General features: G+C 32.9%; 1 protein-coding gene across 1 annotated transcript; it reads left to right on the top strand.

The window, feature by feature from the left end:
• The first annotated feature begins 1,992 nt into the window (after positions 1 to 1,992).
• Positions 1,993 to 16,753, top strand: LOC134237276 (L-rhamnose-binding lectin CSL1-like). Its single transcript, XM_062719372.1, has 7 exons — positions 1,993 to 2,071; positions 10,102 to 10,324; positions 11,954 to 12,063; positions 12,177 to 12,425; positions 12,951 to 13,160; positions 15,483 to 15,660; positions 16,615 to 16,753. Exons 1-7 carry the CDS (start codon positions 1,993 to 1,995, stop codon positions 16,751 to 16,753), a joined length of 1,188 nt encoding a protein of 395 aa, XP_062575356.1.
• Positions 16,754 to 17,166: the final 413 nt, after the last annotated feature.

The following is a 17,166-nucleotide window of genomic DNA, read 5'->3' as shown; positions in this document are numbered from 1 at the left end:
CGCTCCATTGTCTTGAAAGATAATCCTAAAAGTTTGCAAAAAAAGTATACATTTTTTAGTTTACAAAAACATGGAGCAAGACCCGCTATACCTTAAAAGTACACCTTTATGACAAAAGATTCGCATCTCTCCGAAAAAAAAAAGTCCATTAAGTCAAGGGTCATATGACAAACATGATTTAAATGCCCAAAATCGTCATGAGCAATATGTAGCATAGTGGTTAGTCACAAAAAGATTTTTTAAAAAGCACATTAGTCACAAAGTAGTATGATACTTCGGATTTTTATTGCTGGGGTTCGAATCCCACGAATACCATCTAATATTTTCATAAAAGAAACATTTTTTTCGAGATTTTTTTGTCTCAGAAATGCTTTCTAGTGAGTCGCCGCGCAGTCGCACATAAAATTTGACATACATTAATCAGATGAGTGATGCTTATTTAAACATAATTGTCCCCCGCAGCGAGGGGATATTAAATCTAATTCGTCTGTCCGTCCGTCACAAAATCTTTAACCTTTGTCATATTTTTTTGAATGAGAAGAGATAGGGCTTTCATATTGAACATGTAAATTATCCGTGACAAGACCTTTCTACGGTATATATTCTATGATTTTGACTCCGTGACCTTGACCTTGAAGTTTGGCCTACTTAAAAAAAATTAACATTACTTAAAATTGTCCAAATTTTTTTTAATGAGAAGAGATAGGGCTTTCATATTACGCATGTGTATTATCTGTGAAAAGACGTCTCTAAAATATGATTTTTTACATCACAACCTGGACCTTGAAGATTGTCATACTTTTCAAAAACTTTAACCTTGGTCATAACTTTTGAATGAGAAGAGAGCTCTCATACTGAACCTGTGTATTGCCTGTGACGAGACCTTTCTAAATGCAATTGATTTTTTTTACCCCGTAACCTTGACATTTGACCTATTTTTCAAAAATGTTATTTTTTCCTCATAACTTTTGATGGAGAAGAGATAGAGCTTTCATATTTGACAAGTCCATAACATGTGACAAGATATTTCCGAGTATTTTTCTTCAAAATCACTGTATTTTCATATCAATATAAATTAAGTCCCCAACCGTTGTCAAATAATCATACACAACACCTACTTCTTGATTTAAGCAGACTTTTAGTTATGGTTATTGTATTAATGAACATACATTTATATTTGCACTATTTGCACACTCTTTCAAAGGGTTATCACAGAGAATTAGAAAACAATTAGAAATGTAAATATTGAATTACCAATTTGTTGTTTATTGGATGAATTTAACTTTAATATGTTATCTGATGGTAACATTGTATTTAAAACATGTTTGCAAAATATTTCACTGTCAAATGCTATTACAAAACCAACAAAACTTTCATGATCAACAGGTACATCAATCACCAATGCTATTGAAATGTTGATTTGGGTATTCTGGGTATAATCTGGTTATTATTGTCTATCTCTTGGAGAAATTATGTTTTTATTTCAATAAGTTCATAATTTTACTAAAAAAACATTAAAAGATTAAGAAAGTGAAAATGTAATAAGTAGTAACATGCAGTATGAAGACTGAAAGTACATAATATACAGATCTGGGGTACGTTTTACAAAAGAACTTACGACTAAGATCATAAACTTAAGTACGAGATTTAAAAAAAAAAAAAAAAAAGTAATGTTCCTGTATAAAATTGCTACTTATAAGATATCTTCCCGCATTTCTTTTTTAAAATCTTACAAATTTCAATTTAATGTAAATGAGATATTTATAAGCAAATTTAAATTTAGGTCTCAGTCGTTACTTTTTACTCAAGCCCTAGAGGGGCTTGAGTTATCTAAAACGATGCTAGGTCATCGATTTACTCAGTTTTAAGACACGAAAATATTTTATTTTAGTAGACAAAAATATTTCTAGAAACAAAAATGAAGCTTATCTTTAAAACCTCTGTATATTCATAGATATTAAGTGTTAAATATCGGATTCTATTCTATGGCGAATGGACGATAAGAGAAGCTCCGCAGCCGCAACAGTTTCTATACAGAGATTTCGCGCTTTCCTTTGCGTAGGAATCTCAGGTAACTTTCAGTCGCCGACGTTTCGGTCGCCGACAAAGCATCCTTGGATGAGTCCACTGGTGACTCTGGAAAATGACGCAGGTTACCCCGTCGTTAACAAATTATTAGTACAATAGTATGGCTGTGCCTCCCCCTTCCCAAACTGACATTGCTTCTCACTTTCCTGTAAATGATGTGTACTTTGAGTGACAATAAGATAATAGCACAAAACAAGTTGCTGTACTTTAAAGAAAGGACTACAATACGTGGACCATATGCATGTGTTTCTAACCGAAATTGAATTCAAAACAATTTCTAGGTTTAGTAAATATTCATGTAGGTTTGTTTTAACATTTTCTATTATGATATGCCTACTTTGACTGATAGTACTTTCATGGCAAAATTGTTAAATGTTATCTCCGATAAAGTTTTCTTATTTTTAAAAAATCGGCTATATTAATACATGTAAGCCTTAGTGGCTGGGACTTGACATCTCTTCTGAATTTATACGGAAGAAATCTATAATTTGAAAAATCTTATGTTACACGTGTAGCATAGCTCTAGCTGTAGTATGCAGATTTTTTTCAGAGCCCCCCCCCCCTTTTCATGCACATGGAAATCCATTGCTTAAGGCCTCTATCAAGCTGTATATGGATTACTGTATATCAAATTATTTTTGCGAGCCTTGATGCACAAAAAAAATGCCGATGAAGACAAGTTCTTTCTACTTTTTAAAATGCATCTGCCATAGAAGCAATGCTTAATTTGTATATAAAAGTATATGTATAAAAAAGAAATTCGGATGCGTAATAAACTAATAAAGACGGTATGCAGATTTAAAAGCGATATTTGCCAATGAACATGGTATATTCTACGGGGGGGGGGGGGGGGGGGCGAACTATCACAATCGCCGCTAATTCTTCGGTCTTTCCGACTGGCTTAAGTTTTTCCGACCTCTGACGGAAAGACCCGAGATGATGCGATTGCGAACTCTCGAACATTTTCGCGCATGCGTAGTTTGACATATGCCCATGGCATCCGATTTAACCTCGCTTATATACTTACTGCGTGGACCTCAGGGTCCACGCAATAAAACTTAATGTTAAATTATCCCTCATACGTTTGTTTTTAATTCTAAAAGATAGTATTACCTTCAGTTTGATAACGGAACCTATATAACTTCTTTTGGATTCGTACGGAATGCGTATTGGACCTGCTGCACAGCTAGATGAATCCGTAGTCACTTAGCTTATTTGGAGCCCGCAGCCCCCCCCCCCCCTCCCCTCCCACTTTGAAAAACTTTTCTATAGGCTTGTAACAAGCTATTTTGATTGATGTGTATTAAATGTTGTCATAGGCGTCAGAAGCAAACTGAAAAGGGGGGCTAATTGAAAGGGAGTCTAAACCAACAAAATAACGTAAACCCCAATTTTCAATGCCTATATTATGTCTATCTTTGCAAAAAAATCCCCCCCCCCCAGTTCCGACGCCTGGTTGTGATGTACGTCATTAAGCAAAAAAATACAAATACATAAAAAAATATTTCATTAAGTTAAGAAACGACAACTATCCTCTATAAAATATTCCTGGAATTTTGTCACGTAAATTCATCTAAAAAGTAGTACAATTAATTATATTTATTCTAATTAAATTCAATGTATGAATTTTGTTTCATGTACATGTATTTAATTCAACAGAAGATTGAACTCAATAGCCTTCATCTTATACCATTTTAGGATATTAATTAATGACATTTCCTAGCTGACTTTCTACAGCTTGAGTATCTCTGACGTTTTGTCAGTATATACTTGTTTTTTTTCTAAAACGGGCCCCCGGTTCTGAGCCCCCTTTTTTTAATTTTCGTTTTTCTCCTCTGTTTTTTCCTTTTCTTTTACTATCTCATTTTATTGTTCATTTTCTCCCCTTTTTCAATTTTTTTATACTGTAATCTCCTTGAAAAATTATTTAAAACACGTCTTTGTAAAACTACAAATATATATACAAATGTCACCTTTGTATATATCTCCATCTTTACAGGAGAGAACTAATATAGGCCACTTTTGCCTGTTGTTCAATCTATGTTGATTGTTTATACTTCTATGTATATCATTAATAAGGTAATTCTTAAACTAAACGAGGAATGTTTGGCCCATGTTGTTGTCACAGACAGATTTTGTTGTTTTTGCAGAGCTGCTGACATCGTTATATAAGGATGTGAGACTGGAATGGTCGTGACCTAGACGTTACCTATAAAGGTCAAAATGCTGCCATTGTGGTCCATTTTACTGGTCTCATGTACGTTACTTCTGTTTTATTAATTCCTGAACAATACCTCTGGTTTTGTAGAATATGTCAGTACAGTAAAAGTTGTCTCTTTGCGGCCACTCGAAATCAACGGACAATCGTGTAACGCGACCAGCGGCCTCTCAAATCCTCACCAACAACGTTATTTACACTGTAACGAGCGGCCATTTTGTCAACTGCCGCGAATTTTTCACTGTAATTTTTCATAAGACTGTGGTATGTTTATCAGTTTATGTAAAGTTTGTAAGATGCACGACTAAGCTGATAAAATGTAAGGAATTTTGATTCACAGATTTCAAAAGGCAGAAAACATGTAATATTCCGCATAAAACTTTAAATATCGGTTTTCATGTTGGGTAAATATGTCAGGCATAGGCTAAAATATATACCATTAAAAATGAAAATAAAAACTAGAGGTACTGTGGACAGTGAGCTCACTAAATGATACCCCCACCTCCCATACGAATGTAATGGCAGTGTCCATGTTTTGCTACAGGAAACCCAAAATATGTGTCGGATCAAAAAGTAAAATAGGAGGTGCACAATGGCAATATGTAATAAAGATTCTATGAAAGTTTCATAAAATTTCATTCAGTGGTATGAGAGGAGTTGAGGATAAGAGATGGGTACCCCAAAGTGTAACAAACAGACGGATATACCGATTACTATATACCCTCCCGCTTTTCAAGCGGGGGTATAATAAATGTAGAAAGAATGAAACATATGGAGATAACAAACAGTATTCAAGATCAAAAGTCTATAAAACGATACAAAATAGGAGCAGAGCAAACACGGACTTCCATTACATCAGAGGTGGGATCAGGTGCAATGAAGGAGTGAGCATCCCCTGCCGACCATATTTCATAGGCAAATAATTTCAGTCTTTGTGAGATTTTTGTAATTGTAGAAATTTTACATAAAGTGTACCTTTATGCTAGATGAAACATCAAAGAAAATTTTGAATATAATTAAGATTTAATTTTTCACCTCATCTTTGTCGCACTACAGACATTTTTCATCTATAATTTGTTTGACAATCAATAAAAATTTACATAATTTTTTTAATGCTGAACAGTTTGTTGTCGTAAAAAGTTGCTTAAATTTCTCTATATTTGGTCTACATGTGAAAGAGTTTGAAATATATTTTAACCTAGCCTCTTTAATTTCTTTTTGTGTGCATTCAAAAACACAATGGAATTCATCACCAACCTTATGAAAATCACATAAAGTACAAATTCTTTGTTCTCTTGGAATACCATACCATCTCCCAGTTTCAATAGGGAGTTTAAAGTTGCTACACCTAAATTTACATAACAAAATTGAAAAATTTTTTAGGTAGATTAACGAGATATCTTTCTGGTTCTAGTATTTCTTTATAAATACGATAATTTACACCTTTTGATGAGTTAAAAACATTACTTTGCCAGTTTTGGATAATTTTGTTGGTCCATATTTATACATTCGTCATATGTGTTTTGGTTTATTATATATTCAGAGTCTAAAGATTATAATGTTTATCAAGTCATTTCTCTGATTTAAAGGTGTAAATAACTTTAGCAAAAACCCTCTTAATAACAACAAGTACAAAACAGAAACGTAGATATTTATACATATACGTAATCAGCTTTGAATGTAAATTTCCCTGCCTATCATGACTTACCGGTATACAATGTTCAATTAAAATTATTCGTCCAAAATGATAAATTTTCCACCTCTTTTAGTATGTGAATTAGAAACAAAATCAATTAAGCATATATTTTTCTACTGTCCATAGGTTTTTATTATTTGGCTAGCATTGTCAGATTCGATTTTTTCAATTTCTGGTCAAAGAATTGAATTTGATTTGAAAACTGTAATTTTTTCTTTAAAAAGATCACATAACTATAACCAGGATAATTCTGTTAGCGGGGGAAATTATTTCAACAATTCAGAAAAAAATTTCAGTATTGTTTTCAATTATTTTTGACATATTTATATAATTACTATACTTGAGACGAGATATTGTCAAAAAATACTTTTTAGAAAATAGATGGTCCAAGTGGAAATGTCTTTTTGCACTGTAATTTACGCCTAACACATAAATAAATTTTTCAAAGATTTTCCTTCAATATTTTTTTATCCAAATGAATTATTGGATCAAACACAGTCTTTTTCTGTTTATCTTAAACAGTATCATTAAAAATTGTGACGACAAAAGTAGTTTCAAATTACTTCGAATAGTCAATTATTTAATCTTTCCGCACTAAAAAAAAATGTTATTTATGCTCTCCATTTATCTTATGCTAGACAAATGCCCGTATTGTAAAGAATGCGTGAAAACCAGTTCCCTGTTGGTCCTGCAGCTTTGTTAATTTTTACTTCCTTAAAACACTACAAGACATTGTTTGATGAATATTGTCATTTATTAATGACGAAGATAACAACTAATTACAAATAAACAATCTTAACTACTAGAGAGATCCCAGATAAACGTACAGAGACTTATTGAGCACCTAATATCACACAGGCAGCGGGATCTCCCTAAAGTCTAAGCAAGACATGATTATCATTGATGAATGTACATTTAGACGATGGGAGATCACCAGGTAACATATATACAACAATGGCAGGGGGATCTCTCTGTGATATGAAAAATCAAAACAATGTAAAAATTAAGGTGGCATATACAAAAATTTTGCCATGGCATATAGAAAAGTTCTTTTTTCTGGTGTTAAAAATTTTAAAAGCTTTAAATCATTTGAAAGTAATAACATTTTTCTGAAATTAAACAGAGTGGTTACAATAATCTCATATATTCAGAAAATAAAAAAAAAAGTCGGGGTCTGTGATGTCAATTTTTTAGATATTGCTAAAACAGTGCTAATCTAAAGCTTTTAAAAATTGGTCTATTTTTTGAAGGACTTTCACGATACGTTGATATATTTGCCAAATATTATGATAGAATTCATGACAGTTTATTTAATATTTAATTAAGGACCAGCATAGAACGTAGCGCTGCTCAGAATTACTCTTCAACAATACTTAATACTTCGACAGAGGAAAAATTTATCTATTTCTTCTGAAAAAAAAAAACTTCCGCCACAAAATATAGGTCGATACAATTACTTTGTCAGCAAATACAATACATCATTGAGTCAAATGCCGACTGACGTTGTTCATACTTATTGTTAGTCCATTTTTATACAATGAATTGACGACGGATTTTCCCGTTGTTTCCCAGTTGTAACATGGAGCGCACGACGGTTGTGACCGGTCGGCAGGGGATGATCACTCCTCCATGATACCTGGTCCCACCATTGATGTTTTGGAGGTCCGCGTTTGCTCTGCTCCTGTTTTGTATTGTTTTATAGACCTTTGATCTTAGATACAGTTCGTTATTTCCAGATGTTTCATTCTCACTTAATGTTTTCAGTATAGAATTTAATCAAAGGATCTGAAATAAATATAGTTTATTTAGCATATAGAATCCAAATTTATTATAAGAAGTAAAACATTATGTAGAATTTTTTAAATAGAGGTCAAGACAAAAATCTGCTGAAAAGCTGAGGAGCTAACATCGTATTAACATGGTCAATTTTATTTATTGCTTCCCTGTGTTTTGATTTGACGAGAAAAACATCACGAAAAACTTGACTAATCGATAAGTTTATCAATAAGAACTATTTCTGGACCTAATTTTAGGTTATTGTACGAAAAAATAACATGTACTATAAAATTCACATCACAAAGATACTTGAGTTTATGATTGACAGTATCTATGTTGTTTTTGGAGACGAGGTTTTCCACCAATCTATTGGAATTCCCATGGATACCAATTGTGTCCCGTTATTAGAAGATTGTATTCATATAAAGCAGATACGTAAAAAAAAAACACTTACTGTGGCCTTCAACTCGACATTTCGATGTATTGACGATTGTCTTTGAACAATGGTAATTTCCATTCTTATGTCGATGCGATATATCCTGGTGAGCTTGAGATAAAAGATACCACAAAGTCTGACACATCTGCTTCATATTTGGATATCTCACTTGAAAAGCTCTATGATAAACGTGATGACTTAAACTTTTCTATCGTCAACTCCCCTTCTGCAGCAATATACATGTACCTTCATCACGTGTATACAGAGTTTTAATATCTCACTTGATTTGATACGCAAGGGCATGCTCTACGTATGAACAATTTCTAAAACGAGGTAAATTAATGATAAATAAGTTGCTGAAACAAAAATATCAACAGTCTCGTTTAAAATCATCATTTGGCATGTTCTTTGGTCGATACAATGACCTTGTCAGCAAAAAAAAAATTATTATAGAGTCAAATGTTGACATGACGTTTTTCATACCAATTGTTAGTCCGGCCATTATATATACACTGAATTGACGACGGTTTTTCCGTTATTTCCCGATCATGACAAGGAGCACATAGCAGGTGTGATCGGTCGGCAAGGGATGCTCACTCCTTCATGGCACCTGATCCCACCTCTGATGCTTTGGACGTCCGTATTTGCCTGCTCCAATTTTGTATTGTTTTATGGACTTTTGATCTTGAATACTGTTCGTTATCTCCATATGTTTCGAGAAACAGTTACTTCTATCCTGTTTTAGCTAATTTATGATTACAGAAACTTGAAATAAAATGAAACAAGACCTTTGACAAACAGGAGTGAGAGACGAGAAAATCATGTTTATGTCACTGTCAGATCACGGCTGTGAATTTTTAAAATCGCTGATGTCATTCTCGACGTTCCTAAGAAATACTAAGCAAATCAGCTCAGTTCTTGGTAGCGTTCTAATGGAGGAAAGATATGTGCCTCAGACTCTTGTCTTATAAGCATCAAATTAAGATTTCTACAGTCTATATTCTATCTCATCTTTGAACAAACTAGAGCAAATCAAGGGTGTCGTCGGTCTGCTGCTGTTTTAGAGAGTTGTCGTAAATGTCAACATTGTCAAAGTCGAATTATATTCTGAAGTATACTTGTATTTACGATATTTGTTGACTTATACAATATTCGAGGAGTTTTTATAATTTTATTCATTGAATGTTTTGACAATGACAATTTAAGTCGAACTTTATTGAACTTCATCTCGATTACGTTTAATTTATACATTGCGGCATAAAGTATTCCTACGCTGTACAGAAAAAAAGATTGTATGAAGGCCTCAGCGAGAAATTATTTTATAAATTCGTAACTGGAATTATAGAATTTCATATTGTTTTTGTTTTTTTTTAGAATTTATATATATAAAAACGCATGCCTTTTTACTCACAAACTCTACATGAAAGTGCTTTGCACTTTTATTCAGCTTATGAACTAAAAGGAACGAGTACACAAAACGATAAATTCTGGAAAAAAAAGAACGTTTAAGCCTATAGTGTTCTTCTTTTCCAATATATATGAGAGGATGAGATCAAAAGGAGTTTGTGTATTTCTTATGATAATAAATAAATAAGAATTTTTCTACTTATCAATCATCACCTGAAATGCTATGACTGAAATCTAGATCTTGTACATGTATTTTGATTATTTCATCAAAGGGATTAACATGTTTTTAAATGTATTCATTCCAAAGTGAACCAGAAAAATAACACCTGTAATATAAATCAGATAGGGAACTTAATTTTCTGGTTACGATAACCAGGTAAACAGGGAGTATGAATATGACATTTTTTTTCCATAGACCAAACTGTCTCAAGTTGTTCAATGTTCAAACAATACATTTTTGTTTTTATTTGTCTTGACCAGGCTTTGTTTTCTACAACCCAACTTCTGCTATACAAGAACGCTCAGCTCTGGTTTGTGAAAATAGTCTGCTTACACTGGACTGTGAAAAGAAAACAGGAGTGATTCGCATCTCAAAGGCAAACTACGGAAGATTAAATTTGGGGACCTGTAACAGCCTTGGCACCATTGAGGGATGGAATTTGAGATGTATACAGCCAAACTCCAAAGGAATTGTAGCAGAAAGGTAGACAAAAATTCAATATCATTTAGATTATATGTAAATGCGTATGTAAGTACAGAAGTTTGGCAAAATATAAGACAATAATCTGCATAATATGCATAAATATCTAAAATGCTTAGGTCGTGAGTTTTATACATTTTTTAACATTAATCTTAGATTTACCTTCATTAAGTAACCAATTTAGTATCCAGCTTATCATTCGAAATCCTTCATACCTATTCACAAAAACATAAAACACACTTTTTCATTATTTAATGGATTTAACTTTTGTGATTCTATTTTTCTTATAAAAAAATGTAATTTCTATCCAAAAACTTTAAAGAAATGCTAAGTATACATAGATGCATGTATTTTATTTTACTGATATGTGATAAGTGTTAAAAACTGACAGAATTCAGAAGGTTTCAGCCTAACAGTATTAACAATGTCAGGACTACTGGTTTTGCACAGATTTGTTTTGGACTGAGTTTTTTTTTTTTTTTTACAAATATCATGAAATAAACGTCTTAAAATATTCATCTTTCCTTGATATTCAGAAGAAAATAAAATCTATTCACATCCCAATTTTGTAAGAAACGTTCAATATAAACAATTCATTATTTTTGCGCATCTAGCCTAGTAAATCAGTTTTAAAAATTATTTCTCGGACATGTACAAAATTACTGATCAAAACGGACTTCTAGCTGAGACGCCGCCCGTGAATAAAATACGTTTTATATAAAAATATATGATTATTTAACATTTAGGATAATGCATTCTGAAGAGTAATTGAACAGAAAAAGAGAAATTATTCATTTTTATATTTTTAATTTTTTTCTTTGCGCTTTTATGCAAAGAATTTACAAACTTCTGTGGAAAACTTGTGACTATTTCATTGTGACGCAATATTAGTCAGGTATATGAGTCACTTATATATCAATGGAAACGTGGATTCAGCCTGAATAATACTGCCAATTTTAATCTAAATATTACGTTTGGAGACGAAAATGAATTCTATTTTGAAAATAAAGTAGTAATTTTTTGTTTAGTATTTTTTTTTTGTGTATATATTCTAAATATTTCAATAGGATTCCGATAGTAAGGCGTATAGCAGATTTACCGATGCCACGGGAGATAACTCTTACATCGCAAAATTTCATAAAAACGTCTATATATTTTGCCAGAAAACTACTATCAAAAGTGTTTTGCCCATCGATTTTATTTTTGAAACTGAAAGACGAAATATTTCTAGATTTAGTTCAGCATGAATTATAGTCCTGTTAAAAATGTATTGGAAATTACAGTTCTTTGTTTCTGACCTAAATTGAATAGCTAGTTTATATAGGGGAATTCAAGAACACGAAACAAAAGGATATTTTACTAAATAAGCAATTTTCAAACAAATCTTCGATTACATTATTCCATTTGGACTACATTGATATTGTTTTCAAATATTCATCACATTCGACGTGCCGCCTATTAGTACAATACTGCCTGGTTTTTCGGTGGACTGCCTCTTAAAAGCATATCTTGCATGCAGGGACACAGAAAAAAAAGCTGAAGAGGGTTAATATCTAGAAGTCTGTACAAGATGCATATTGACATTGGATGAGTTTATATATGACACATACTGGTATATCTTTGCTGTTGCAGGTGTGATGGTCATCCCAAATGCAGCATTACGGCTTCTAGTGAGGTTTTTGGAGACCCCTGTGTTAACACATTTAAGTATCTACAGGTTTACTACAGATGTGAGCCCAGAAGTAAGTACACCTTTATCTAATTTGAATAATTAATTGAAAATGACAATTTTTAACAAAAAATATCCCTTATGTTAAAAAAGATAAACTGAGGTAAAATTGGTGCTTTAATCCAGCACCCCCATACACCACTGAAAGTACCACTGGGACCACGACAACCAGGAAAGCCATCACCACCACTCCACTGCGGCGTGTCTGTGATGCGGTGTACATTGAAGGGAAGAACTGGCCGTACACCAATGTGGGAGATGTAGCGTCCATGAAATGTCCGCCACCAAAAGTGGGCACCGTGACCTGGAGATGTACAGGACGGGGCTGGCTTGGGGAGAGGCCAGACGACTCCAAATGTGAGCTACCTGTTACAGGTGGGGGTTTTCAAAGATATATTTTAATATCAGTTTAGAAGGTTTTGTGGCAATTTATTGCACTTTATTTGAACATGTGCTACAATTTTTAGCTCTCTGGTCAGAGACCAGATAAGCTTATACGAAAGTAATGTGTCCGTCGTCCGTCCATCTGTCTGTCTGTAAACAATTTTTCAAAATGCTACTCCTCCTACAGTTTTGGTCTGATTTCAATATACATGTAACTTGGCACACATGTAAACTACACTAAGATACAGAATTCTGTTTATTGCTGCCTGTTGCAAAGTTTCAAATCTAAATTCTACTTTTCCTTTGTTATACTTACAGACCAGTAGAGCTACAGTCTCATCAGAGACTTTTGGTTTTGTTTTCATAATGCTTGATTTGTCAGGAAATATTCTATTTTATTCTTTTAAAAAGTTACCTACCTTTGACTTAAAAAATACATGTAGAATTAATCAATTGATGACAGGTATATGTATATGTTATAATTACTTTGAAAAAGGTTGATTTTCTTTTCATTAGAAAGTCCCTCAGGAGAAACAACCACCCAAAAGATACGATTCTGTGAAATGACGGTGAGCCAGGGGATAATCTGGCCCCAGGTGAGGGTGGGGAAGGAGGTAGAGAGGCCTTGTCCTGAGGGTAAACTTGGGAAAGTGACCTGGAAATGTACCGGAGCAGGCTGGCAGGGAGAGAGACCTGACGAATCCATGTGTCAACTCCCTATTAGAGGTGAGATTTTATTCCCTGCCAGGAATATGGCTATGACATCTATGCATATAAATTAACACATTTTGCAAATAAACTAAAATTGTGAAGACATTTCAAATTTTAACAGTTTTGATCTGACAATTGTAAAATGCAGAAAAAGTAAAATAAAATATATAATTTTATATAGTTAATTCGTGATATAATCGAATAAAGGAAAATTTAAGTTGAACTAAAAAAATATATATAACTAAGTCTAATTTGCAAGGAGAGATAAAAAAACATTTAACATTATTGAATCTTAAGTGATTTGTTAATTACCTTCAAAGAATATTCTTCAGCCCCTTTATTTTAGACATTAGTTTCATCCAATGTGTTAAGTTTTTCATTAATTCACAGTTTGAAGGATTATAATGTTCATCAATCTGTTTCTCTGATTAATCCGTGTAAAACAACTTTAACACAGAATCCCCTTGATAACATCATCTCGTGCACTAACAGAAACGTAGGTATTTATACAATGACGTAATCAGCTTTGAATATAAATTTGCCTGCTTATAAGGACTGATATGGTTCAAGTAAAGAATTATTCATAAAATTTTAAATACATACACATGTCTAAAATTAAATATTGTCATCTTTGTTCAGTATATGAATAAGAACCAGAAACAATTAAACATAAAATTTTCTACCGTCCACTGGTTTCTATGATTTGACCAGCATTGTCAGTTCATTTTTTTCAAAAGTCTGGTAAAAGAAATGAATTTGATGTGAAAACTTTTTTTTTTGTTGAAGAAGATCACATACCTATAAACATGTTAATTCTTTTATTGAAGAAATATTCATTTCAACAATCCAGAATAAACAGAGTATTGTTTTCAATGATATGTTGAAAAATTTATGCAACTAATGTGCGTTAGAAATAATGCGTCATTTGATTGGATAAAAGATTTTATCCATTTTGTATAACATAACTTGCCTACGTCACAATCAGTTACGTCAAAAACGTATTAATCTGCTTGACGTTATTTTTAAATTTTAATCAATGTAAAGCGTTATTCTGAGAAGAAAATTGCCATATTATATGCACTGAAATTAAATTATAAGGAAGGAAGCTTATTTCAACTTATTTTGTACGATATAACAAAAATTGTGCACGAATAAGAATTATTGTTCATCAGAAAACTCAAAGATAACATCGTTTTATTCGAAAGAACCGCTTCGCGGTTGATAAACCGTAAACTGCCCCAAGTTATGTTATATCGTATAATGTAAGTTGAAATAAGCTTCATTCTTTAAATACAAACAAAAATTACATTCAAGGGTAAAAAAAGACAAGTATGTCAAGAAAAAAGAAAAGAATGAGATAAATATATTATACAATTATGGACTGTTTAGAAGGGAGACATCACCAATTATCAGGTCTAAGTAGGGTTGTCACCCGAGGGCGCTTGCGCCCGAGGGTGACAACCCTACTCAGACCTGATAATTAGTGATGTCTCCCTTCTAAACAGTCCATAATAGTTTTATTATCCTGAAGAATATACAATTATCAATTAGCTAGAGTAGAAAATAGTAATCAAACCTCTTATTTTCTCCTATTCTGCTCCGATTCCGTATACTTTCAAAATACGTCAACGGACAACTTTGATGTCATCGTTAGAATTTATTGTTTACCGATTCCGCATATTTAGCCATTGTACTTATAAATATGAGTTATCTCGCTTGAACCACTGTAGTTTTATTCAAAGGGCGACAACACAGTAATAACCCTGCATGCTCGCTTACGCTATTTCATTGTCATCTGAAGGGAGATAACAGTTGTGTCCCTGCGCGTGAGGGAGACACCACGAGTTGTCTCCCTGCACGTGACCTGCTCTAAACCAATCAGATTGACTGTATAATTCTGAAGGATAATAAAATCAGTTATGTATTATACATTATTTCACATTCTCCATAGCCACAACATTATATAAAAATCGACTTCGTCATTGGACCTTTACAAAAAATAAGGACGTTTGTTTTGGCTATGTTAACACGGAGTTTCCATGAATAACAGTATTCAGCAAACACATCAAGTGACTTTTTTTAAATCAGAAGCTCATTAAGACCGTATCATCAGCATAAAAATGTAGACAGTACTTAGTTTCAACAGAACATCATGTCATCTTTGCAATTGTTAACAAGGATATGTAAAACCATTTATTTGATTTCTGGTTAAATAATCTTCTAGGTCATTAATGAACACTGAAAATAAAAAAAGGTGATATATTTTCCTCTGGTCTAACACCAACCTTACACATAAAATCCATTCAATTTATTTTTGTTTTTAATTATGTTGAACAGCCCCTATTGTTTGTGAAAACAGTGTCCTTACACTGGACTGTGAAAAGAAAAAAGGAATTATTCGCATCTCAGAGGCAAACTACGGAAGAATAAATTTGGGGACCTGTAAAAGCCAAAATACAACTGATGAAGATGTGAGATGTATACATCCGGAATCCAAAAGAATTGTAGCAGAAAGGTAGACAAAAAAAATTAATATCATTTAGGTATGTAAATACATGTACAGAAGTTTGGCAAAAATCTAAGATAATAAGCTATGTATTATGTGTAAATATATGTTTTCTAAAATGCTAAGTTCATGCAGAGTTTTATACATTTTTAACATTAATCTTAGATATACCTTCACTAGGTAGGTAGGAATTTGAATGACTAAGTTAGATACTAAACTGAGAATAAGATTTTTTTCTCAGTTTAGTATCTAACTTAGTCATTCAAATTCCTACCTACCTATTCACAAAAATATAAAACACACTTTTTCATTATTTAATGGATTTGACTTTGTGATTTTATTTTTTCAAACTGTAAAGAAAAACTAGAGGTACTGTGAGCGATGAGCTCACTAAATGATAACCCCCGCCTCCATATAGTTATAATGGCAAATTCCATGTTTTGCTGTTGCCGGGAAACCCAAAATATGTGTCGTATCAAAAAGTAAAATAGGAGGTCACAATGGCAATATGTAATAAAGATTCTGTGAAAGTTTCATCAAATTTCATTCAGTGGTATGGGAGGAGTTGCTCATAAGAGTTGGGTACCCCAAAGCGTAACAGACGGACGGACGGAATTAACGATTACTGTATACCCTCCCGCTTTTCAAGCGGGGGGTATAATAAATTTCTATCCAAAAACTTTAAACAGATGCGAAGTATGCACATATATCTTATTTGACCGATTTCTGATAAGTGGTAAAAACTGACAGAATTTAGAAAGTTTCAGTCTAACAATATACACAATGTCTGGACTACTTGGTTTGTGCAGATTTTTCTGGTCTGGGTTTTTAAAAGCATGTTGCATGCAGTGACTTATCACAGAAAAAAGTTCAAGAGGGTTAATATTAAAAAGTTTGTACAAGATGCATATTGACAATTGGTGATTTTATATTATACATAGTGGTTTATGTTTTCTGTTGAAGATGCGATGGTCATCCCGAATGTAACATTACGGCTTCCAGTGAGGTTTTTGGAGACCCTTGTGTTAACACATCTAAATACCTACAGGTTAACTACAGCTGTGAGCCCAGAAGTAAGCACACCGTTACCTACTTTGAATAATTTATTTAAAATTGCCAATAAAAAAAAACCCTGATCTTAAAAATAAAAAAAAATTATGAGTTGAGATGAAATTAGTACTTTAATTTTCCGAGATCAAACCAGAACCCCCATCCACCATGAAAAACTAACACTGCAACAGGTGATGTTTTATGCCCTGTCACAAATATGGCAATGTTTGTCATTTCCGTCTTTAATCCTTCTGTACTTCAACACTTTGCATTTATAATCAAAAAGTTATAAACTAATATTTACATTTGCAAATGTTTTCCTTTACATAACACTACTGAAAGGAATGCATATCTATAACTGTATAAATACAGGTATGGGGTCAAGAGGTCATAGATGTGCGTATGGATAATCGTTTGACGTAATTTCTCAGTGACGTCATAAAGGGTCGACGCGCGTTCAGTGGA

Source organism: Saccostrea cucullata, unplaced genomic scaffold (assembly GCF_032062105.1).
Source record: "Saccostrea cucullata isolate Sc308-1 unplaced genomic scaffold, CSIRO_AGI_Scuc_v1 ctg3565, whole genome shotgun sequence".
In the NCBI taxonomy this organism is placed as follows: Eukaryota; Metazoa; Mollusca; class Bivalvia; order Ostreida; family Ostreidae; genus Saccostrea; species Saccostrea cuccullata.
Note: the sequence above shows the minus strand (reverse complement) of the source record. Positions and strands in the feature narration are given on the sequence as shown.

Coding starts and splice junctions, on each gene's coding strand:
- LOC134237276 (XM_062719372.1), top strand. CDS start 1,993: ATGGACGATAAGAGAAGCTCCGCAGCCGCAACAGTTTCTATACAGAGA. Junction 10,325..11,953: donor AAAGGAATTGTAGCAGAAAG/GTAGACAAAAAT, acceptor TTGCTGTTGCAG/GTGTGATGGTCATCCCAAAT. Junction 12,064..12,176: donor CTACAGATGTGAGCCCAGAA/GTAAGTACACCT, acceptor GCTTTAATCCAG/CACCCCCATACACCACTGAA.